General features: G+C 39.4%; 1 protein-coding gene across 1 annotated transcript; it reads right to left on the bottom strand.

Moving 5' to 3' along the window:
- Window positions 1-596: 596 nt before the first annotated feature.
- LOC117725348 (uncharacterized protein C14orf132) lies at window positions 597-25,131 on the bottom strand. The gene is made up of 2 exons (XM_034525461.1): window positions 24,808-25,131; window positions 597-2,923 (listed from the first exon to the last, which is right to left on the bottom strand). Exons 1-2 carry the CDS (start codon window positions 24,832-24,834, stop codon window positions 2,687-2,689), a joined length of 264 nt encoding a protein of 87 aa, XP_034381352.1. The 5' UTR covers window positions 24,835-25,131; the 3' UTR covers window positions 597-2,686.
- Between the last annotated feature and the right edge of the window lie 549 nt (window positions 25,132-25,680).

Genomic DNA, 25,680 nt, shown 5'->3' with positions numbered 1-25,680 from the left:
GAAAGTTTGGTAGAAACATTCATGTTCACTTCTGGATAAATTGTCAATACTTTGGTGACCCCATAACTTTTTTATCTTGTGTAAACATTATACCTTGGTGAACATGTTATGATGCTGATGTTTGCACATAAGAACATCCAATGAAAGGATATCAACTGTATCCAGAAACACCCTCATGCATCATCTTGCATACTTTTAACTTGGTTTGATTAACTTCTTTCTGTTGGTTCAGCAAAACAAACATGAAGACAGAGATAGATAGCGGGGAGCAGGGGTCCACACAGGATTCAATACAGGTGGTTTCTCAACAATTTGTGCCTGTGTCAAAATGACAGATGGTGTCATCTAAGGTGCACATCAACCTCACCTGATGGCTTAGCAGCAACTAGTGCTGTCTTTCAGTGGGTTGGCTTCAACAAGAGCAGCGGCAGGTGATTCAGGCAGAGAAGAGATGGAGCTAAAATACCTTCTCACGTGACGAAGCACTTTGAACAAAGCCAAAGGATTTGCATTTAGTAAATCCTCCTTCGCTTGTCACTTAAGGTCCAGATGAACTGTTTCTGTGCCTCTTTTGTCAACAGAGAAAAACTCAAATGCATTATTACAGAAATTTTATTAGCAGCATATGTCTTTACAAAAGGAGCATTGTGTATGTGGTTTACAACATGTCTAAATACAGTATTTCTACACCAACCATTTAATAAAAATAACCGTCTTGAAAAGTCCTTCTTTGAACTTTGCAGAAGTCCTAATAAGACTACATTGGTAGGCTACAGTTGATACAGTAAGCAAGTATTGTAATCCGCAGTGTATGGACATTTGAACGTGTACAGTATTGTGTTTACAAGAGAGGTTCATATCTTTTAACCTAAAGCATAATGATTGATTAACTCCGAAATCCCAGAAGAAATACATTTGCTAAAAAAAGTACCCTCTTTCAATTTCTCTCTCTCTCTCTCTCTCTCTCTAAACATATAGATCAATAAGTTTTTCAATACAAAATAAAATTATTCACTGACTTCACATTCAGAAAAACTAAATTAGTATGTTATATTATTAATAATGCTCCTATGATAGGTCTATGGTAATTTTCCTTGCATTCATAAAACAAAATGTAAATAAAACAGTGTTAGCAAAGCACAATTAATTAACAAAGTAAAAGAACAACACTAGTTTCCAGATGTCATATTTGTGTTAATGCAGTACAATATTTGCTGTGATTTTCTTTGTGTGCAAGCAATTTTTAAATGCTCAGAATAAAGAGCATGCATTGCATTAGTGGCTGCAGGTTGATTCTTGAGCTGCAGAGTAAAGTTGTTGAATCCAATTAGGACAAGGATTAGTTGCCATGGAGACAGCTGCCTCCAGAATTCCCCAGTAACACAAAGCAAATGTACTAAACAGTGGCACATTTAGACATCTTGATATATGACTACATTTCATTTCAAAATGAGGCATCCTCTCCCTCCTCACATTGCTATACATTTATCACAAAGTTCATTACGTATCTGGTCAGTGTTAAATTACTTTTGAACACATACATTTACCAATCTGCCCTGTTGTTTTTAATTCTGAGTGATAAGAAATACTTTTACAAGCTGTACTGAAAACAAACAAACTACAAAAAATAATCAGGTGCAGTCAGTAAAGTAAGCTACGTCATCTTGGAATTTAATTTGTGCTTTTAATTGTATTCTATTAACATCTGTATATAATACCTTAACATGACTCACCAGACCATAAAGATGCAATTTGATTTTCTTAAAATCCCTGGTGAATATTACTGTAAGTATTTGACAATAAGAACATCCATTTCAAAAGGGGCTGACTTAGTTTGACACCATTTATCTAATCATGAAGTCATTGATTGAGTATATTTAAGTTAGCATTCCAGAAACCATTTTTAGGAGATTTTAAACATATTAGTTTTCGATTTCCTGTCAGTAAAATAGTTTAGATGCTATATACACTGATGATATTTATCCACAGCGTGTTTCATCCACAACCTAGTCCTTAAATGAGCTCCAACGTTCAGGGCCTCGGGGCTGCCTGGCATGAACATAATCCTACCACTTTCTAAATGTTTTAAAATCTGTTTCCATCTCTGTTCAGCCGCATAATGAAACAGCAGTGCCCTAAATTGTTAAGCAGCTATCTAGAGGATGTTTAAGATGGCCTGGATTAACCTGGATCTTAAGCCCCATTTAATCTCCATTCTCATCCCTGTGTTATAATGAAGGTGTTGCCTAAGGAGAGACATGGAAACAAACTTAGCTGAAAAGACAAAAAACATGTTCCTTTGATTCTTGGTTGAGAGCGCAGGTCTGATGTTTCTGTTTTTAACTAAAGAGCTGTCAGGAACAAACGCTACTTTTCAAACTGCTAGTTGAAGCATCCAAAAAACGCTTTGTGCTGACAAATGCAGCCAAGTCACGGTCTTCCCCTCTGATAAAGAAATATAGCAGTCTATATGTCATTTTCTAGTATCACAACTTCCATACCCTTAGGGGCTCAAACTGATCCAAAAGCCAAGTGCAAGAGAGAAAGTGAAAGAGAGCGTGAGAGAGAGAGAGAAAGAGAGAGAAAGAAAGTGTCTGTCTACAAAGCGTTGCCTCGCTCAGGGGTCCAGAGTTCCACAAAACTGAGGATGTGTATGTGCGTGTTTGTCTTTGTAAGCATATATTCATCAGAAAGTGAAGGCGTAGACAATCCCAACCACCACAATGTTTCCAATGGTGGCAATGATGGCAATCCATAGCCAGATGGCATCGCTAGACATGGACTGCGACTCATCCTGCTGGCCGTTTACCGATGCGGCACAGGCAGCGGCGTGGACACTGGCCGAGGAGTTGAAGAGCGAGTGCTCGCCGCTGTAGTCGTCGTTGGGCGAGGAGTCCATGAAGGCTCCCGTCATGACTGGGATCTAGGAGGGGAGAAGAGAAAGTAAAGAAAGGTTTACATTTTGTAATTGGCAAAGTAAGACATTACACATCTGGTTTTTCATGGTTTCAGGTTTTATTTTTCCAATGACTGGCTATTAGGGCCGTATGTATTTTTTCAAGGAGATTGTGGGTGTAGGGGGTGTCTAACATCCCACAGTTAAGAATGTAAAGTGGTGGCAGGCTATTAATGATCCTGATTCTTGTACTTTTAGACTATATTAAAATTGGACTACTTTTAGGCGCACAACATCAAGGATTCAGTATTTCTTCTTCGGGATGTTGCTCCTTGTAGTAGGCCTACGGAGAGAGCTTTGAAACATCATCAGATCCAGTTTTCCATGTTTCCAGTACTTTAATTGGGTCATGACCAACTACGTAAAAAAAAGAAATCCCAATGTGGGAACATTGTAAACATTATACCTGCTAAACATCAGTGTGTTAGCATAATGCATAATGCTGAAGTTAGCATTTAGCAAGAATAAAACCAATCATAAAACCGCTAACATGATAAATCCTTTTTTTTTCACTGCGTTGGTTTGCTAAAAAAAGAGCAACCATTTAAATAATAATAAATAAATAAAACACTTTACAGTCCTAGTGCAGGGAGTACACGTCTTCCCTTTCCTGACAATCATAGCACGGCAGATTGTTGTCTGCAGTAGTGCAATAGCAAGTCTGAGTGCTATATTAAAAGAAATGAGAGGTAGCTGCATCACAACACCATTAATGGTTACAAGGTTTCCCACAAGGCATGCAGGGTCACATCTGTGTGTGTGTGTGTGCGTGTGCGTTTGTGTGAGTGTAGGTGTGTGTGTGTGTGGCAGGAAGCAGTGCTTGATTAAGATGGAATTAATATTTCAGATGTGGCAAGTGAAACTTATTTATTGCTTGGGACATTTGGCACCCTGTGTAGGTTAGCCATTCAAGCAACTGTATGCTTTTGTGTGTGTTGAGTATTTTACGTGTATGCGTGTGTGTGTTGTGTGAGAGTATTTTATGTGTGTGTGTGTGTGTGTGTGTGTGTGTGTATGCGTGTGTGTTATGATTGAGAGACCCGCACTACGCTCAGACTGGAAAACAAGATGTTGAAAAACAATGCTAAAAATACCTTGTCGGAATGAACACACAAATTCTGTCTTGCTTGCCCCCCCCCCCCTTCTCTCATGTACACACTAAGATGTTAGCACACACACATACTTCAGGTCTTCCCTCACACAGGGGAAAACACTGTTTAGCGAGCATTCTGCGGCTCATCGCTCATTGGCCCCTGGTGGTGAATAATGGTATGACACATCCTGTGGTGCACTTGCTGTTCACATAATGAAGTCCAGCAACCTGGGTTTCCCTGCCCCCCACCCAGTAACTGCTGATTCCTCCTGCTACAACATTATGCACTTTTCATCCATTTAAACATTTCTTTATTATGAGCAGATTTATATAAAATAATAATATGTATATCCCATGTAGATGGTAGGCTATTTCAATGAAAAGAGTCGGCACACTGATGCCAAACCACACATTTTTTTAAATGTTTCTTGGGTCAGATACCAGTTCATACCAGGTTTATCATGGCTGGGTACCTGTATATGCACAATAACTAATATATCAAATCATCAGTAACTGATCACCTCTTAAATCCTATAGGCTTCTGACTCAGACCCCTGCTCTTGGTATCATAGTAAAGGTACCACTTTTGAGATGTCTGCAGAGGTGTAATTATCTGCATTTATAATCCCAGGTATATGTAAATTAAGATGGAAAATCTCAGAAAACCATAATCCATTGGTCTATTTTACCAACGTATGCCTGTATTGAATGAAGTTCAAGATGGGCATTGGAGTAGCAATTAGCAGCATTGATTCACCGTCCAACACAATGTTTGATCACAAAACTCAACAGTTAAGACATACTTAATGGTTAGTGATTGTTTTTCAATTTGTTGCTGCTAGTTCAGAGAGTTGTGGTTGTAGAGTAATCAGACTTATACTGTTGTAATCTGTGGAGTCTTATAATGACATGTTAGTGTGGGTAGCATTAAGTAGCAATATCGCTATCAGCACTATGCGTACAGGCAAGATTAGCGTGTGTATGCTGACTTAGTTGCTTTGTGTTTAGTGTTTATCATGTTTAGTTTAGTTAAAAATGGTTATGATGAGCTTTAGGCCCAGCCTCTTCCAATTATGTGGGTATGGAGGATGAATATTTTGCTATATGTTTAACATTCTTATTTAGTGTTTGTTGTAATGCCCCAGGTAGCGCTCGAGCTCAAGAGGTGTTCATTAACATTTTTAAACTATTTTATTTTAAACTTCCCTACAGTCCTAAACTCCTGAGGAAATTTGCATTTGACCAACTCGAAGAAGTATTGACATTAATTTAGTGTTACATTGAACTAAACGATTAATTCAATGTTCTGTCATTTAAATGTTGTCTTAGAAGGTTATTTAGAGTCTAAGGAACTCATCAACATGCTGTTGATTTTATTTCTAATTGATCAAAATCTCACCACACTGTGATCTGGAGACACCACAATGTCGACAACCTTATCCTGCATTCAAAGCTGCATCTATCTTAATCTAACATTCACTCAGACAATAACTGAAGCTCTCAACCCTGTCTGCATTCTTTATATTTAAATGTCTTATTTATAAGTAACTCATTGTCCACAGGAGTGAGCTGTTTTCATAAATGGGGGAAGCCTGCCATATAAAATAAAGTGGATACTGGGAGTGTGTGTAAACATATTCCAGTAGTGAGACTGAATCTAAATATTTGATTTCACTCTATTTTTGGCAGAGATGGTGTCAGTAGGATATCATAATTTTTCAATGGACTTCACTCACATCTCCCATGTGGATATTGCGGAGCAAGCGGTTAAGTGTTAATGGGAAAGAGGGGGAATAGAGACCTTGGTAAGGAGCATCCCAAAGCATCTGAGTACTCATGCATTCCATGAAGGTCATACCCCAAGCATTGCTGACAGGATGCTCGTTGACATACAAGGATTACTTCAGTAATAAAGTATTCTACTGACCAAAGTTTCTTGGAAAGCGTACACACATTTTCATCGTAGCGGTAAAGTCGTGTCTGAATGGCTTCGACAAGCTAATCCACACAGAACACACAAGTTGGTCTTACATTCCAGTTTGAATTGAGCCTCCTGACCACATCATGCGGCTGAACAGAGATGGGGAATTATAAAACATTTAGAAAGTGGTGGGATTATGTTCATGCCAGTGGGCCACTGTGGCTCAGTGGTGAGCAGGGTCGTTCTTCAATTAGAGGATCGGTGGTTCAATCCCTGGCTCTGCTAGCCCATATTGATGTGTCCTAGAGCAAGACACTTAACCCCAAATTGCTCCCGTATCTGTGCCTACGGTGTATGAATGTCAGTTAGTCCTGATGGGCAGGTGGCACCATTGCATGGTACCCCCCCACCCATTAGTGTGTGAATGGGTGAATGGAGACAAGTAGTGTTGAAGAGCTTTAAGTGAAGATGAGAAAAGCGCCATACAAGTACAGTCCATTTACCATACGGTGACTTACATCACTTAATTGTGAAGGAAGAAGGTACCATTACCACAAACACTGATAGTAATCTTCGAAAGCGATTTCTCCAGAGGAAGAAATTCATTCAAATTAAAGCTATTGAGCGAAAAAACGTTTTTTGTTGTTGGATCCTTTAAAACTACAATCTGACATTTACATGTTTGATTTGATATTGCAGGCGATGAGTGAAATGAATGGGATTAAAAATAAACAACTTTTTCATTCAATTGTATGTAGCATAAGGAAAACAGCTGTCTTCCATTAACCAACACCAGAGAAATCTCCTGACTAGCATATTTCACACCTCCTTGGCTCTGAGTGATGCCTACACCACACAGGAAAACCCCAATCTATGGAAGACGATGCAGTGAAGCTCCGTTTAATGTACAATTCCACCTGCTCTGCTCTCACAGCTTTGATTTATTCGTCCCAGCTGTGGATGCTGTTTATTTTTCGTCGAGCTGTGCCACACGGGTGATCACAGTAATTGTGAAATAGAATGGACTGTAATTGCCTCCTGTGGGATATGGCCACCAGTAAGTGCTCAGCGAAATGGCTTTGGAACAAACAAGCAAAGCCCAAATAAATGTCTTTGGGTAGTGGGGAAACCAAAACATATACCTACCCACAAGAGCACTTAAGCATTGGCTGTCGAGACAGAATCAAAGCGAACAACTTGTTTTTCTGCACTCAAAATCGATACTTGTGTCCTTGTGGAGAAGAAACTTCGAGGTGTTCTCGAGAGAACAAATTGTACCGGAGAAGACAGGCACGGAGAGGCGGACCCTTGCTATGCAAAGAAGGAACTTTGTGTTTGACATAATTCGTCAATCAGGGAAAACACACAGCTGTCGATTTTTCCAACTGTCACAGCTGTCTCTGCTCTATTGACCGCTTCGAGGTGTATTATTGTGGGCTATGTCTCCATATGATGTCATCTTTGGTTTTCTATGGATTTTATTCAGATTTTGGTTTTAAAATCACACACAGATGTAAAAACAGATTACTGTCAGACCCAAGGGCACACAATATTGCACTTTAAGAGAGAGAGAGTGGCGTATGGTACCAACTGCAAATGTGGATTTATTCTTGGTTTTGAAATAAACAAAACCCACAGATGTTATATAAATAAGTTCCCTATAAATCAAATGAAAGACAGTACTTGCCCTGTTCAGAGAGGATTTCACTCTCAAAGGCAATATGTTAGTCCTCACAGCACTAGTCATATTCATGCCTAAAGGTTTATGCAATATCTGTTTCATCGTCGCTGCTGTTCAGACTTATCTGTCCAGGGATATCAGTGGTTTCACAGAGTGGGACATTCACTGTGACTCATGCAAGTTGGAACACATTCATAATCACTGCTGCAGTGCTGTGAAAAGGACGTACTTCTGAACTACACCATGATTGTAAGTTTTCAAATACATGTGAGGCAGTATATTTTATTTACACCTATTTTTATTTGCATGCATGCTTGAGTTCAGATCTGTACTGTCTCTGTCATATTTTGTAATGGCATGGCTTTCCTTGTATAATGCTTTTTTTCCAACCTTTTTAATGCCACTGTCCCAACAATATGCACAGCAATAATGTTGCAAAGACAGCACATACAATCGCACTCATGAGTAAATGTAAAAGCAATCACTCAGTACTGTGATAATATTGTATTAAACACACACACACACACACACACACACACACACACACACACACACACACACACACACACACACACACACTCACGTAATTGACTTGTTGGTCTGACGAGCTTCTCACTTCCTCAACTCACCACCCTGCTACCACAGGTATGTGTCACCATGTAGATTCAAATGAAATCTGGTCCATTAATGCACATTGAAAACTATTTACTGCATGATAATACCAACAATCTTATTTTGGTAAAATGACAATAATGATTTCTAGTCAGGTAGAAATGTCCCTGCAGGGAGAAACTATATAATATTTTAAAACTCCTGCCGTTAAGGGCTGTGGTATCACAGTGGTGTTGTAAGAGAACCACTGAACACAATCTCTCATGTTTAATTCATGTGTGGACTTGGGAGTTAAGAAATCACTGCTTTTTGAAAAATTGATGCATACTAGTTGATGCTTTTTCTGGTGTTTCCTTTACTGCCCTACATAATCTCAAAGACCGGGGATAAAAAGAAAATCTGGTTAAAGAAACAACAAAAATCTGATTAATCCCATATGTGGTACATTAATTGGTTTGAAGTAAATAAAGTATAGCCACTCTTTTTACACAATAGCGGCGACACTGTGAAAACAATAGATTTGGTCTGTACCATACTATACAGCTAGTGTTGCCATAAATCTGGTGGAAGATTTACAGAGGTTTTAAGGAGACTTGTTTACCCGCACAGGAGTGGTGAGATCTGTAGTTTAAGGCCTGCTTCTTTCTGGTCAGATTTACAGCTGTGCTTTCATTGATTCTCCCTGTCCCAGCAGCCCAGCAGCATTCTTCAATAAATCTTATATTTCAGTCGAACAAGTGTAGCCCAAGTGATCCTTGCTTAAAACACATGTCAATCTGTCAGCTCGGTGGAAATTGAGAAGCACAGGGGAACGTTTATTATACTTTTTGGATATAATGAATGATAAATGTAACATCTTCATGCTTCTTTTCTCAATGGTGTACCTGACCTCAATGTGATTCTTTTATTTTTTTGTTCCATTATCGGCCCTCGAAGCAGTACATCAAATAGGAAAAATAATAATAAATAATATTTCTTGTGGGGGAAATAATGCATGTTCACCTCTGAAGCTGAGACTCACTGATATATGCCACCAATTAGCGCGATGACTCAAGATTTGATATGAAACCAAACCACCACAAACAAAGAGTGATTTCTTGTTCCTGCCAGGCGAGAGCAGAGAAGCAGCGCCAGATGATCACAGGAATGTCAAGTGACAAGCAGCAGTGAAAGGGACTGAGGCTGTGTGTGTGTCTGCAAAGCTAAAGTTTCTATTGTCCGAGCGTGTCACTCTTGACATGTGTATGTCTGAGTCTGTAATGCTTTGCTCTGTGACGCCCCGAGCTTTAAAGACTCAATTCACACAGGAATAAAGACAGAAATCCTGAAAACAAACAACTGTCAGCAGCGTCTCAAACACAACACAGACAGACAGACAGGAGGAGGGCGAGGAATAAGTGGAGCTGGAAAGTTGAGGAGTCAAGATTTTAATCTTTATTCCTTGCACATGCATCAACGTTTTCTCTCCAAAGCAAGGAATTAAGAAGCTCAGATCACAGATACAGTATCATATTTCCATACATTTCAATTATTTAAATGACTATTGTGGTGAATACCTCTCTAAGCTTCAGGATTATACTGATGTAAATCTGCTCATTCTACAATCAGGAGAAAGGTCATTCAGGCTTTTTAACATAAACTTTCTGAATACATGAACATACTACAAGAGAATCAAAGATATGCAACACATCTCCTGAGGCATCATCATTTGTAAAATAAACTATGGGGTTAACAGGTTGATAAATCATGAAATAGCTTCTCTCGCACTGCCAAATCCCTGCACTAAAATGCATTGCTGTTTCATTTCGATATATTTTGAACTTGATTCATTAACCATTCACACCTTCATTTTGCGATACTTTTCAAAATCGACAGAAAAAAATGTTTTTCACCAAAGCCCGGGGGCCATTTATTATTTATTGTAGCAGATATTTTAAATATGCATACACTGGATAATGTGTAGCAGCATGTGTTCTATGGTACAGTTTACACCAAAGAACACGTCATGCTATAGCAAAAGAGATTTATTGCTGTGCAATGTCACACACCACTTCAACATCCCCATGCAGAGCTCATGTATTTTACATCGTGAGCAATTACAATTAAAACACACCCAGTAGAGTCACATGTTAGATCTTGCATGTTCATGGCTGGTAAGAAAACTGATTTTATTAATGGAATAGTCAGGTTTTCACAACATAACTGCAGTTTTATACTGAACTCTGTTTTCTGATTCACCATCTTGAAAATAATGGATCTGTATTATGTGTGTACAAAACAACCATATCTGCCTTCATTCATTATAAAGATGCTCTCTTCATTATCTGAGCAATTTTATGTCCAATCTTAATCTGTACCGTAAATAATATTATAGTAATGGTGAGGAGGGTCTGTAATATTTCAGCGATAAACAATTTAAGTGACTCGTTTCTTAAATCCAGTCACATGGGAGGCTGAAAATCTTTGTGAAGTTTGTGAAATATTGACATTATTTCCAGAATTCTAAAACATTCGAATAATATCCTGAAATTAATTTACAAACAGAATATCAATGAACCAAGATGCAAATAATTATTAGACTCAAAACACACATGCCATGTGTGTTTGGCTTGGGTGCAAAATGTGGATGTAATTCAGTCAATTGTCATGCCCCCCCACTCTGTGGAGAGCCTGAGGGTGGAGTTGATGTTCCTCATGGACATTCAGCTCACCTGCTGGTGACACATAACATGACATAATGTACTCGTGTGGTCTGTTTGTCTCCTGGCTTACAACCCTTTTGTTTGGACGTCTCCGGTTTGTCTTTTGTTTATTCACTCTTAATTAAAATGCACATAGGCTCAATGTCAAGGCTCTACTCTTTGTTCAACCATGGGCTGAGTTTTGACATAATGTGTTGAATATTCAACCGTAGTGAACCACTGCTGTAGAAGACACTCAATGTTACTGAATCCTAGAGATTCTTTAGATCGCACAGAATGAAACATAATAATATATGGCATCAGAGGTTAGTGTGAATGATTTCTCATCTTTAAGCTATCACTGACACTGTAACAAATCAGTCAAAAAGAATGCATTGAAGTGAGAAAATCATCTCTGAAAGCAAGCTGGGAAACTAAACAGATTTCAGATTTTCCGCTGCAAATGGTTGCAGTGTTCTTTAACTTGTCATGGTTAAATATAGTAACGTGTGTAGCATTGCTTTGCACTGGAAATAATGAGGGCAGAGTTGACGCAAACAAGTCTCTCTGTAGATTGTCCAAAATGTAAAAAATATAAAACAAGACGAAAAGGCCTGTTAAAAAGAGATCTAACTACGCATCTTTTGATTGCAGAAGATTTTTCCTGTAATAAAATCAGTCAAATCATTGTCATTATTAAACCTTGAGGGCGGTAGTCTATCTGAGGAGCTTTTCACAAGTTGTGTAAGAAAGCTGCCTGAGTGGGTTAAAAAAAAGATCCCCATGCTCTCTTTTGCATCTGCTGGTGGCGTCGACTCCTTAATTGAATCTCCACTCATGTAAGACTTTGCTCAGGGTGAGATGCAGCAGGGTTGGCCCTGCTTTGCACCTCCTCTTACTAACCAGAGCAAGCAGAAACACCCCTATGGGAAATGAAGAGCTCTCATTTTAGCTCAACCATCAACTAAATCGTGTTTTTGCTATTGAACTACAAAGTTTCTATTCTAAATCTCGATCACTGTATTCATACAATATTTTAAATCTGCAATCTGTGTCTCATACAGTATAGACACATACATGTAACAGCATCAAAGTGTCAGCACAATGATATGCCTCCTGCTTGTAGGTCCCAATCCAAGCAATGGGTGATTATATCTATCAGTGCTTTATAGTGCAAATATTTAAATTTGCTCTGCAGACTATTTTCAGTATCTCACTGTTATGCACGTCCTTTGGTTTAGTGTTTGCAAAGAAGAAAGCTACTGTTTGAAGGATGTAATACACTTAGCTCTATTAATACTACAGAGCTAAAAGTAAGATTAAAGTGCGTCTTCCTCACAGCTGAATTGTAATAACGACACAGACAGAATGCTATCATCAAAATGAACAGAATGGCGGTATGAGCCCAGGAGAGATCTCTGCTCCTCTCCAACCTTTAAGTGTCCAGGTCACGGTTCTGATTCCCAGACCTCACGTTGTTGTCTAGCGTCTCTTTAGCTTGTTGTGGTCCGACCTTGTTATGACTGGCCACCACTTTTCCCACTCGCCCTCATCTCATGTAGGCAAAAAAGTCATCTCTTAAAGAAGTGTAGCACCTTTCCTTTCTGAATTGCATCTATCGTAACTTCTCACACTATTCAATTTCTATAACTCTACAGAATGGTCCATTAGGACCAATACCTCACACAAAAAAACTGTTTCTTCCCGTCTGCACTTGGGCTCATCAACTGAGCCCCGGACACCCACTGACTCCTCTCCAGGACATTTAGACATTTACATATCCCTGCACAACTATTCACTTTAATTATACCCTTCACACTTCACAACAGACTCATTTTAACATACTCTTAATTAAAAATTAAAAATACGTTTTCACATTTTATTTTTTAATTATGTCTTATACTGTGTTAATTGTTATGCACCAATCACCAAGCCAAATCCCTTGTATGTGCAAACGTAATTGGCAATAAACCAATAAAACAGCCCCCACAGTATATCTCTTTCTCAGCTATGATCTTCTTATGGATTGGAGTTCCATTCATACATTGTCATATTCATGTAATGTGTTTATGTAACTTTGTAAATGCTGTTCATTCTGTACACATGACATCTATTGCTTCTGTCCATCCGGGGAGAGGGATCCTCCTCTGTTGCTCTCCTGAAGGTTTCTTCCCTTTTTTTTCCTGTCAAAGGTTATTTTTGGGGAGTTTTTCCTGATTCGATGTGAGGTCCTGGGACAGGGATGTCGTATGTGTACAGATTGTAAAGCCCTCTGAGGCAAATTTGTAATTTGTGATATTGGGCTATACAAAATAAACTGAATTGAATTTAATTGAATTGTCAACAACTAAAGTCCAACTTCTGCTCACTAACTTTCCTCAGAGCAGTTTGATGGGCCATAACAATGATTGTACTCGCCCTGGTTTCTTTTTAGCTACAGAGTTACTGCTGTTACTGATGAGACCCTTTCATGTTGTCTCTCTGGCGACAACTGGGTTTGGCATCAGCACATAGAGGTTCTGCTCCTTACCAGCCCCGGGTTGAGTCTGTTCCCAGTCTTACCATTACCACGGTGTGATGTCACTATCATAAGACCTCCTCTGCCATGTGTCTCCACCTTCTCTCACTCCATCTTGCACATACATCATGCATTGAAAACATGCACACATCCTGTACTATATAGACATCATTATGTGCTTTGTGTTCTGAGTCCGTTCAGTGCGTATTATTGGCCAATTTTGACTAAATTCTAAAAACACAAACTTAGTGTTGGAAAAATAACTATTTCAGCAGGACTGTGACCTTACACATCACAGGATGTTGAACTGTCATGGTCTGAAGGTCTTGCTGGGAGGGAGGGGGGCACCAGGGAGTCCAAACACTGGTCAGCATTCTTCACTGATAAAGAGTTGATCATAAGTCACATCTAAGAGAGGAGAACTCATCTCTTATCTGGAGCCCCTTCCCAAAGACAACGGAGGCCTTTTTCTGGAGAAGATAAGAAATTGCTTTGTGCCGGTTCGGACCAAATCCACTCCTGTTACTGTCTGTCACACTGTATAAATGACAGAGGCTCAGAGATGGATCTTGGAGCAGCAACTTGGAAATATGACTTGTGCGTGGTTTCAACTTCTTGCAAGAATAAATTACCTGAATGATGATTTTACACTTGGTGTCGAGTAGGATTTTACACTTAGATACAAACACAGAGCAGACTTTTAGTCGACCTGCAAAGTGACAGCACTCATTAAGCAGCATCAGCAAACTTTCTCCACTAACTTCTCTTTAATCCTGTTTGTGTGAGTGGAATAAATCACCAGAATAAATGTACTGTACGTTTTTTATTAATGAAAAGCCGACAACTTTTCTGATCAGCCAATCAAACACCGTGCAGTTTTTCTTGTTGTGCACAGTGGGTGCGTCAACCTCAACTATTGCTGCAGAACCCTCAGAAACTTTACTCTTCCTGTCAAATAAAAATGAAGCATAACACTTTCAATTCCCTCGGGGCCTTTATCCCTGTATTGTTTTGTTTTTTTCACTCTATTTACAAATTCCCTTACAATTATTTCCCCCTTGTTCTGTTCCTCTCTGCAAGTTCATGAGAAACCTGATTAATTATCCCTTCTGTTGAAGCTGTATCCCACTCCCATACTAATTCCAAGCAGATTTTGGTGATAAATGTTTTTTCACAAAAAAAAAAAAAAAAAAAGTATTAAGTATACTCAAACGTTAGTATGCATACTAAAAAGTTGATGCAGGTTGACATCACCTGTCAGTGAATGTTAAGTCTCATGGAAGTTGATTTGTGTGCATGGGCACGGATTTGACCATTTTTTCTATGTAGTTAGGTAGAAATGTCACAAACTCGTCAATTCACAACAACAACACTTTATGACACAAACGCTGGTCTTGAACAATGGTCTCGTAGAAAGTCCTGTGTTCGGTTGACCAATCTACCCCCCGTAGTCTTTCTCACTGTTTAATATTCTGCCACTAGCTCTGTCCTTGCATAGTCACGTAGATGCCTTTTTAATTTAATTAAAGTGTGTCCACCACGGAGAGAGAGGATCCTGACTCACCACTGGCACTGTTTTTGTGCAGCCGACACAGAATTTGAACACATTAAGGACTCCACCACGTGATTTCTGTGAGACCAGGCTGTGAGTCATGTCAACTCTTCTTGGTTCAGTTGTAATACGCCAGTGTACGTTCTTTTTTACTGGCCATTTATCTTTAGCCTACATACAAATAGATAAAGTTCATTCAGTCTAAATACTCTTTCACTGCACTCTGTACATACAGTATGTACTGTTGTATGTGTCATGAGCAACATTTAAATTTAAGTTTAAATATGATAAAGAAATTAAATAAGATCTAGGACAAACTTAATATTATTCTGTTTACCATATTGCATACTTTTTATTGCCTTGTTTCGGCACATACACTTGTACATTTCAGTAGTGGTTAGAACAATTCTCTCACTCTGACAGCTGCCTCAGGGTCTTTACGCAGGTCGCTGTCCAATATCATCACACAAACAGTGTAACGTAACCTATGTTAGACTATAGTGTTCTCTCTCTTCTAAAATCTGTCACATGACCTCCTCTCATACTATGTTATTCATGCACATATTATTTAGCAGTCGTCTGCTAAACAGAAATTGGAGCTCTGCATGTTCATTTCTTATTTGTTTTACTCTTTGGGAACAGACAGCCTTATAAGGACCACATCTCACCACAGCGCCTCTCCTCATTAACAGGTGACATTTTGTTTGTCCAATTAAGATAGTTTCCTGAATCTGACTAAGAACATCTGAAGCAAAAATAAGAGATGTTCAGGATACGAAGAGGAAAATGTCCTTGCATAGTTTTTGTTGATGCCAAAATCGTCACTTTTGTTTCTTCAGTGTGTATATTCTCATCAGCTGCTGTAAAATGGAATTAGCAATTTACAGCTTGCACTGGTGTAGCTGCAACAGTACTGTATATACCGCTGCAGGTTGGCATCAGCATTTATGAATGGTTGCTGTATGTATTTTTCCCGTGGGAGGAGGAGGAGGAGGGGGTGCATGATGAATTTGTCACGCGGGTGCCATGTTGGCCTAGTTAGTGTTTTCAAATACTGTAACAGTTCAGCATGTGCTCCCTAACTCTGCTTGCTCTCAGTCTTGAATTAATCTGATTTTCACAGTTTGTGTATGTGTCCGTGTATTTATGCATGTGTGTGCATGTACAGTGTGAGGCATTAAGGAGGAACGTATTTGGTAGTTTATGGATGACGTAACAAATCACATGTGCGCAACAGCAAAATCATATGTGGATTATTCCTTGGCAAAGATATATGATATGATCATATGATAACATGTCTTTACATGCACAAACACACAAGGGCGCTGCATTCATTGTTTAGGGCCTTCTGTCCACAAATCACAGCTATAAATAAATAGATGTCTTGTGTATTTCACACTCTGGGATGGATATGCAATATATCACTGGTAGAAATGAGGTGGGTGTCAGGAGACAGAGCATCGCCTGTACATATGTGTGTGTTTGTGTGTAAGCTGTTGGCATCACATAAAAGCCAAGACTCAGGTGTGAAATTCACGAATTACAATGTGTTCAGTCTTTGATTAGTAATTGCAGCAATAAACAATATCATTTGCTTCTAAATGAATCAAGTGTTTCAATGTTGTTGTTTTTTTACACTCGAGTGGGCAAATGGTAATCCCATCCCACACAACATCGACCCTGAGGGTAGTGTAATGCGTACAGAGTAGCCGTAAGCCCAATTGCATATGGGATGTACTGCACACCAGAGTGTTGCGCTGGACCACAAGCTGCATCAGGGAGAAGCTCGATACTCATTCACTCACTCACAAAATGCCTGAAATTATGGCAAATCCCTCATAAAGTAATGTTTTGTAAATAACTTCGGGGTAGAACAGTGAAACACAAAATCAACCATATGCATACCTAAGATTGGTGCATTGGTAGGACTGAAACTATGGTGAAAATATTATGTGAGGCCTATTTAGCTCAAAACACACCGAAGCATCAAGCTCTAGCTGAGAATTGATTCACAACTCCTTGTAAGCACCATAAAAAATTCAACATTTTAAGAAAAATCTAAGTTAGTGTACTTCTCCACCACTCATGCATACCAGTGGGCATTCCAAATGATTTCCATACGTAATACAACTGACTGTAAGTGCCTGATTGATCATCTGGCTATTAAAGTTGCATGCGCCCGAAATGAGAAGGTAGCAGTCAGTTTTGTTTCATATAAAAAATATTAAGAGCTTTGGAGCATTACGCGAGGCAAGTATGACAGAAATAGCTACTGTAAATTAGATGGTGTAAAATATCGGCAGCAACACATTAGACTTCAGCACAGAGGACAGGTGTAATTTACGTTTTGAGGAGTTCATCAGCAGGGAAATTTAAACTTGTCCATTTGTGGCCTAATAATCAGATGAATACAAATTAGCTATGAGACTGAAATACAGCGAGTCCTCATAGGAACGGTGTTACATAATCCAAGATAAAGAGATGCTGTGTAGATAGTCGGATTGTTTCACGAGCTGTGGCTCCATGCTGACACTGTCATTGAAACCTTAATGTCTGCCTTGAACTTAAGATGTTCCTCTAAGGGCAACAGTATTTCTTGCGGAGTGCAGGTACATTATGTTATATAACCTCAGCTTCTTTGCAAATTGAACAAGTGAGTGAGAGGAAAGGAAGGAGAAAAAAGGCCTGTCCGAACATTGCCATTAGTTTCAGGGGAGCTTTCTTTGAACAAAGCCCAAGGTCAGACTCAAAGGTAAACCCAGTGAAATGGATCAAATCAAAAGCAGGGTTTGCTGTTGGTGTTATTACAGATGCATTGTTTAAAACCACTAGGTTTTAAAGCTGAATGGGGAAAACTGACATAAATTGTGGAAAAACTGCACGAGAACAAAACAATCTGAAAGCCCCTCTTTAAATTATGTCTGATGAATTTGTGTTCAAATCAACAAGAAATAGTTATCCACTCTCTGTTCTGTAGTTACAGGGATTATTTACTGAAATTGCACCCAGGGATGAAACTTCTTCTGGAAAACTGAAAAAGCTGTTCTGGAGACTCACCCCATGATCATATATGGTTTTATTACTTTATGCTAGGGATGCTAATGATTAAAAACATGCATAATGAGCTCAATGAATTACAGCAGCTGTGGTGATATTTAACAGGGATCATTTGTCTCTGCTTCCTCCTTGATGGTGTGTAATCAGCTGCTGCCATTCAGCTTTGTGCCAGCCTTCACTAAAGCGAAGCAGCAGCACACTGTTTAACTCCCATCATTTCATTAAAAGAACCACTTGTGAGCTGAATTGTATGTGCACTTCAATGTAAAAATAAAAGATGAACAGGATGAGTCAATATCCATCAAAGTTTAACCTTAAAACATAGCTCAGTTTAATTCCTCAACATATCAATATAGGGATAAAGCTTCTTCGAAATGATCTCAGGATGAGTTAAAAATAAATTAGATGAAAATACATAATTCATACTTGCTGACAATCAGAGCCACGGTTATATGGGAAGCATCATGCAGTTGGGGGAGGGGGGGGTCTATCAGGGAAAGATGTTATTACTTCATACTTGGCTGTCACAGTCCATTAAGTCTCCCTTTCTTTCTCCCCAGGACTTCATTCAATATGCCATCACTCATTTCAGGTGCAAAAAAGATGGGAGAGTGTGTGTCTGCAGTGCAAACATGTTGTAAGCAAATATAGCATGAAGACACTGGGACATTACTACAGAGTAATGTGGCAGCTGAGCCCCATTATCTTCATCCCTGTATTCTGTCAAGTAGCCCCCAATCTAACCGGTAGCTGCATATCGGTAAGCCTTGCCCTTAATTGCGGTTGTTACGGCTGTCAGGTTCTTTGTTCTTGCACGACACAATGAAAACGGCAGCAGCGTCACCCCTCAAGAATTTATTTTTGAAGATAGGGTTGTTTGATTTCAGAGAGATGCGGACAAAAAAAGCTTGGTTCTTATTTCCAGCCAGAGATTGTTACATTTTTCAGGCTGAAAGGACAAAAGGCTACAGCTAGTAAGCTAAGCTAACACCTGATGTGTCTGCCATCAAAACATTAATCCTCTCATAAAATGTGTTAAATATATGTGCTCCAGTGTACTCGGACCAAATCTCTGAGAGCCCCGGACAGGATTGTTATTCCTTGTGAGGCATTAGCGGGGCCTTTTCCCTCGTTCTAAGCCAGGGGTCGGCAACCTTTTGATATGAGGTGACATTTTCAACGTTTTTAATATGTGTGGCATTTCATCATTATGGTACATTAAGTTTAATTACAACGCCACATCTACATTTTCATTTTTCTCCCATAATTACGACATTGCAATTATACATGAGCACTATACAGAATGCTGCCATCCTTATGAAAAATAAATTAAACTTCCCTAAAAAACAGTCCGTAACAAGACTGTGAAACATGCGGATGAGAGGGAACTTAAACATTTCCAAAAGACTCTCCTGCACAGTTGTCGTTAGTGTGCCATTGGTTCAGCTCCCAGGTCCGTAAGGTTACCTTCCCTTGGTGTATGCTTACATTAACTCAGTGAGTTGGCTGAAAACAATGTGTCTGACTGACATTGTAATGTTTCCAACGGACTCATTTTAAAACAATAACCCTGTGAAGAGATGATAAATATCCACTTGGCTCCATAGATTATATTGTACTAAAAGATAAAAAAAGAGGCATTGTTTGGCAAATGTAACGCTATCTCGGATAATGAGTTTGGCTGTTTGGAGTGTCAACTTCTCCAAATCCAATAACAAGACACAAATAAATAAATAATAAAATGAACTATCATCCAAACCTTCTTTATTTTCAGTTTTGTTCTTATCACATGTCTGCTTCATATTTCAGAGAAATCCAGAGCTTGATAGTCCTGCTGTGCCTAGTTACTGTTGTATGTTATGGTTGGACAATCTCTGCCCGGGCGAGAGGGTTAAACAGTCCATTTGTTTACAGGCTGTTTGGCGCCTCCTTCAACACAGAAATAGAGACCTGCAGCGTCCTGGTGGTTAGTCAATTGTTTCCAATGAGAGCGTTCCCATTTCTCCTTTCAACAGGAAGAGATTGAACTTGGGGCTGTTTGTTCAACTCGACTTTCTCCACTACTAAGTTTTAGTTTTGATTATAGGGAGGATGACGTAAAAAACAGTCTTCCAAAGCAAACCTCCAACCAAAGTAGTGTTTGTTCTAAATGCTCCTGCCTCCAGTGTGTGTTCTCTCTCTAAATGCAGTAAATCCATCAAGTGAGAGTAAACCACGAAGTTGCCCCTGCTGTGAAAAGCAGGCTTACATCTTCATCACTTGAAGGCTTCAGTACATTCTCCTCATTAAAAGGGTTTACTTGTTAACATTAGATACTGGCCTTTCGCAGTCCATTTATGTCTTTGAACGCTCCTGCTGGCTGTGTGAAGTCACATATTCATATTACAGATGTAGAAAACTACAATTCACACTAACTGTGGGTTGATTTTTAACATTATTGTGCAGATTTTAGTTTGATTTATCTGAACGACATATAGGAATAAAATGTAATGGTTAAAAAATAAAGCATGAACAACACTAAAATAAAAAGGCATTTAATCGTCAAACAGCTATTCCCTGGGAAGCTACTAAAAATAGAAAACAGACCCAACAAAGACAGATTTGCCTGCTTCCATTTATTTAAAGCATTGATTATCCTTGTGCATTCGGCTTTTACGAATTGGTTTAAGGTAACGGTTGTTTTTTCAACCTGATTACAACACTGAAGGGTCATAAAAGAGGAAGGCAGCTGAGAACCGGGGCTGTCACAGGTTTTCACAATATAAAACCAATTGCTGAAAGGGCAAACTGAACACCAGAGGGGAAAGGAACTCCCAGAGATGAAAAGGATGGTCTGCCATTATTATAAGCCTCCACTTAGAGACCAGGAGATTTATTCTTTAAACAGGAGAGCCTGGTTGTGAAGAAGGCACAGTGAGATAACATGATTATGTAATTGAATTCTTTATGCAATTGAGCACTAAGATGGTCTTGATATAGGCCTTGTGGCGGCTGCTATTTTGCAACGTGTCTAATAGGAAAATAATCTCATCTGTGAACTATTAAACTTGCATTTCCATATCTGGCTTCTTATCAGCGGGGCAGTGGTGCACAAACAAGTCTTCTTGCCACGCTGTCAGCCAGTCTTTCTACGATCATGTCACTTATATGACAGTTCATTTGGTCCAATTGTTTTATTATGATCTTATAATCGAAGTAGCCGTTGAAAATGATATTGCAAACGACAAATACATTCTGGTTGTAACCTACATTTGTAGACTGCATGAGAGTGTGGAGCAGACTGCATCAGTACAATCCAGCTAAACACATCTACTAACTTTAAAATCATCTACTCTGATTGAAATGACTTCCTAGTACTTATTGTATTGTGCGATCATGGCACCAATGTGAAGCGTATTTGCCTCTCCTGTCTGTTCCAGGTCCTGGTGCTGTGGGTAAATACAGATGGCTGTGTTTGTGTTGCGGCTCCATCATCATCCTTTCCATTCCATCGGTCCTTTCTAAGACGACTGAGATTGACAACCCCTATCAGGTAGAATGACTCAGAGCCACAGCTTCACTGAATAAGTAATTGAGTAATGAGAAATGCTGATGAAAAAGGTCTGTCATGAAAAGACAAATCCTCTGCGGCGAGACTATAGTATGGAAACAGACCAATTGTGTCCCATTAAAGAGTCAACGGTCCAGACATGAAAGTAACGTAAAGTAAATACACGTGCAGAGCTCTGTGTTGGCATTTCTTTCTGTGCCTTTCTCTTCTTACACATGGGGATCAAATGTCACAATAATACAATCTTTTTTTTGGTGTGACGTGCATGCACGTGAATACATGTAAAACTGAGTAAAAGGCCAGGGGTCACTGTGTACTGGATAGACAGAGCCGTAAGGCTTCTGCTTCCCTGTGTGGCAGATCAGATCAGCTGAAGCATCTCTGAGACTGGCAAGATGCCCAGGATGGCTCCGGAGTCTTCAACACATCAAACTTGACCCCAACATCAGTTTGTAACCAGCGAACACCCCGCCTCATTTTCCTATGCCTTAACATCTGTCATTGTAATCATTTCGACAGCAACACCCTACTCAAGGTGCAAAGATGTACACCGTGTGATTAACAATCACACTAGTTGGTCTGGAAAAACAAATGTTTAAGTGAGTGAAAGTTCAAAAAATAAATCTCAATATCCATTTCAAAGGAGCTGAGGGAAATTATTCCTGCATTCCTCAATTCAGGCTATTTAAAAACAGACAGAACAAATTGCCTCATTGCCCCTCAGCTCAGTATTCAAAAGCATCACTGTGATTGTCACCTATTAATCCATGTTTTGCAATGCTTGAGGATGCCACCACTTTCAGCCTAATGAAGTATGCTCTTTTTCATTCAAACCAGTCAGGCATTGCTGCCAAATGCAAATCATTCACCAAATACAAAAGCATACACATTGTTGTGCAGAGAGGTATTAAGCATGCTTTTGTGATATCGTACCAAATTATTTTAAGCAGAAAGAACGAGTGGCAAATGCAGCAGAACAATGAATGGCCAATCGTGGTGCACACAAGATGCATGTCCTTATCTTGAAGGGTGTTTTTGCTGAATGCCAAGCTTAGTTTCTTAAGGAAAATAAATTCAGAAAGATATATAACTAGAGTTGAATGTGTTGTCTTAAAATAGAGTGCAACAATAACAACCAGTACATCCTCTGACCTCCTCATTCTTCATCCTCACTAACCAGGTCCTCTGAGTTAGACTTCTTTTAAAACGTTCCCCGTCTTTAGGAGAGAACAGCTATGGCAGCATCCGTCATCTTTTAGAGACTAAGTGATTTGCAGGCGACAGAGCGACGCTGAGATGAATGGCCAAAAGATCCTCCGTTGTGAAGTCAATGTTGAAATCTCCAGGGACATTTGCCTGACTTCATTCACAGTCACCATTACGAGTGACTCAGGGCACTGGAATACATTTCACCTCAGTCAAATTAGCCATTAGCTTTTAGATGCATTCTTGAAGAGGAGATATGGAGTCCTGGAAAAAAAAAACTGGAGGAGCAGCTAGAAATAAGTAAGATGTGATGGGGTCATAGGGAACTGGAAGCAAAACCTCATTTGAGTTCTGACTTGCTAAATGGTTGTCACCTGCCACCAAGACGGCCGATTCACACTGAACACCTTGTTGACATCTGCTGCTCACACGTCTCAAGGCACAGATATGCTTCCATTTCAGTGCACGTGAATCAAACACGCTGATTCGGTGCCAAGTGCATAGACAGACACATATATATGCTCAGTCTGCCTGTTTCACTACAGGCACATTTAGTTATTCTTGTAATTGCTGAAGTCATTTTTTGTTAAAACAAAGTAGGGCATTAGTGGGGAGTTTTTGTTTGGTCACCATCTGCTCTGAGCACTTTTCACAATTTCATTTTATAGATTAAATATTAATGAATCGATGTAAATTAATTACACGTGTTGCATTGATCTTTCACTAGTGGTAATTTAGTTGCCCCATTACTGAACAAATAATTTTGTACAATACATTTGATCTATTTTTGTTTATTTGTAATGCCTATATCATTACATGTGTTGGACAATACGGTTTTCAGCGTTGCACAATAGCTTGAGTGCAAAACATCAAAGGTCAGCTCCTTGTCTTCCACCATTACTGACGGTTTGTTTAGCTCGCTGCTGTGCATCCTCATCAGTGCAGAAGAAACTACACTGGCTCCAGCTGAGTGGTTTCAAAACACTGTTCCCAGTTGTGCATATGAGTAAGTGACTGCCCACATAAAGGCTGACAGTGGTCTGCCTCCATCACTGTGTTCATGTCACTACACCTGGCTCCTGTGCACCCAAACAAAGTTTCTAAGAGCACTAGACCACAAAAGGTCCTGGAAGACATCGTTTCACCATCGTAACATTGAATATGTATTATATTACTCACCATAGGTTTTCACTCGTTTGACTTAAAGGATAGCAATGCGCTTTTTATATTTAGGGGTACCAGATTAAAAAAGATGTGAGAGCATTTGGCCCTGCAGAACAGCCATTAATTCTCTGAACCTTCTCAATGGCAGTTGTGCATAAAATGGCAAAGTAGATGGCACACCAGACAAACCATACGCAGCCAGACACTGGGAGAGCGGAGGGAATAGTAGACTGCAATAGAAGCTTCTAATGGAAACAACCCACATGTCCAAAACAGATGCTCAATAACACATGTTATGTTTATGAAGCCCAAATCAATTGATATAAACAATTATTAATATGCAAAGCACAACTATGCCATATTGGTGCAATCAAACTAATGTAAATAAAATACAACAAAATTAAAATTAAATATAATGATAAGTAACTTATAAGTGTTAACAATGTTTTTTTGGTCACGAGATCCTGCATTGGATTCTGACACAAAATCACACAAAAGTACAGCATGTCCATGTCGGACATAACCTTCCTAAAGCCATACTATATACTTAAAAAGGATGACTATCAACTATTTACTAAAAGACCACTAGAATGATCCAGTAGGGGGAGAAATAAGACGCCACGAAGTCCCATTATCGATATGGAATGGATTTTCCTTTAAAGCAGCAACACGTCTAGATTATTAGAGTTCTGACGTATGGAAAATGTCAAATTGTCAAAATCGCCACATGCACTTGTTGACCGGCCACGCCCATGAAATAAATGGACAAATGTAATAAAAAGTTCGGACGAGCACGTTGGAGGAAAGATATCTCACCTGCGCAGCCATGAATGACAGATCCATATTGCTGCTGCGTTCAATCCAAGGCACTCAATGAAAGATGCAAACGTGCGTAGTTTCTTTCCTTATTCCCCGACTAAGCCTTCTTCTTCTTTCTCAACTCGGCATCCACAGTGCTCTCTGCAAGTTAGCGGACCTCACGTGAGAAACATGTCGAAGATGAAGAGTCACAATAAAAGGGAGAAGGGAGGAGGAGGAGGAGGAAATGAAGAGATGTATGTGGCCAACAGAGAAGCAGGAGGAGAAGCTGAGCAGACGGAGAAATGAAGAGATGTGGCTGCAGGCGAGGGAGGCAGAGGAGGCGGCTTTGGAGCTGGACTGTCACATGTACTGTCTCTCTCTCTCTCTCTCTCTCTCTCTCTCTCTCTCTCTCTCTCTCTCTCTCTCTCTCTCTCTCATCATACCACTGTTTGTGTTATTATTATTATGAATATCTTCCTATTGGGATGGACACTTCATGTATGTGAGGTGTACATCTAGCTGTATACACTTGGGTACTTTTGACCTGGGCCTCTTTCTCTTGGGTTGGCGGCTGGAACCAGTTTGTGCCTCAATGTGTTATCATTACATTCAAGTCACAGTGCATCAGTTTCTTTTCAGTATACCCTTCTTGAAAATGACCTGGCTTGTTTTGACACAAAACAATCAATGTATATATATTTATAATATTTAAAATATAAAATAATAGAATGTATAATTTAACTGATTATAAAAGATTTTAATCTATGTTCATGTCATATTAATAGAGCATGTACATATTTAATTTCTGGCTAATGTTGGTTTTCTATTGGGAAATCGAGTGGCAACTTGAAAAATGGGTTCTTTGTTTTTTTATTTTTGTTATCCCGG

Source organism: Cyclopterus lumpus, chromosome 22 (assembly GCF_009769545.1).
Source record: "Cyclopterus lumpus isolate fCycLum1 chromosome 22, fCycLum1.pri, whole genome shotgun sequence".
Taxonomy (NCBI): domain Eukaryota; kingdom Metazoa; phylum Chordata; class Actinopteri; order Perciformes; family Cyclopteridae; genus Cyclopterus; species Cyclopterus lumpus.
Note: the sequence above shows the minus strand (reverse complement) of the source record. Positions and strands in the feature narration are given on the sequence as shown.

Coding starts and splice junctions, on each gene's coding strand:
- LOC117725348 (XM_034525461.1), bottom strand. CDS start 24,834: ATGGATCTGTCATTCATGGCTGCGCAG. Junction 2,924..24,807: donor TGTCATTCATGGCTGCGCAG/GTGAGATATCTT, acceptor CTCCCCTCCTAG/ATCCCAGTCATGACGGGAGC.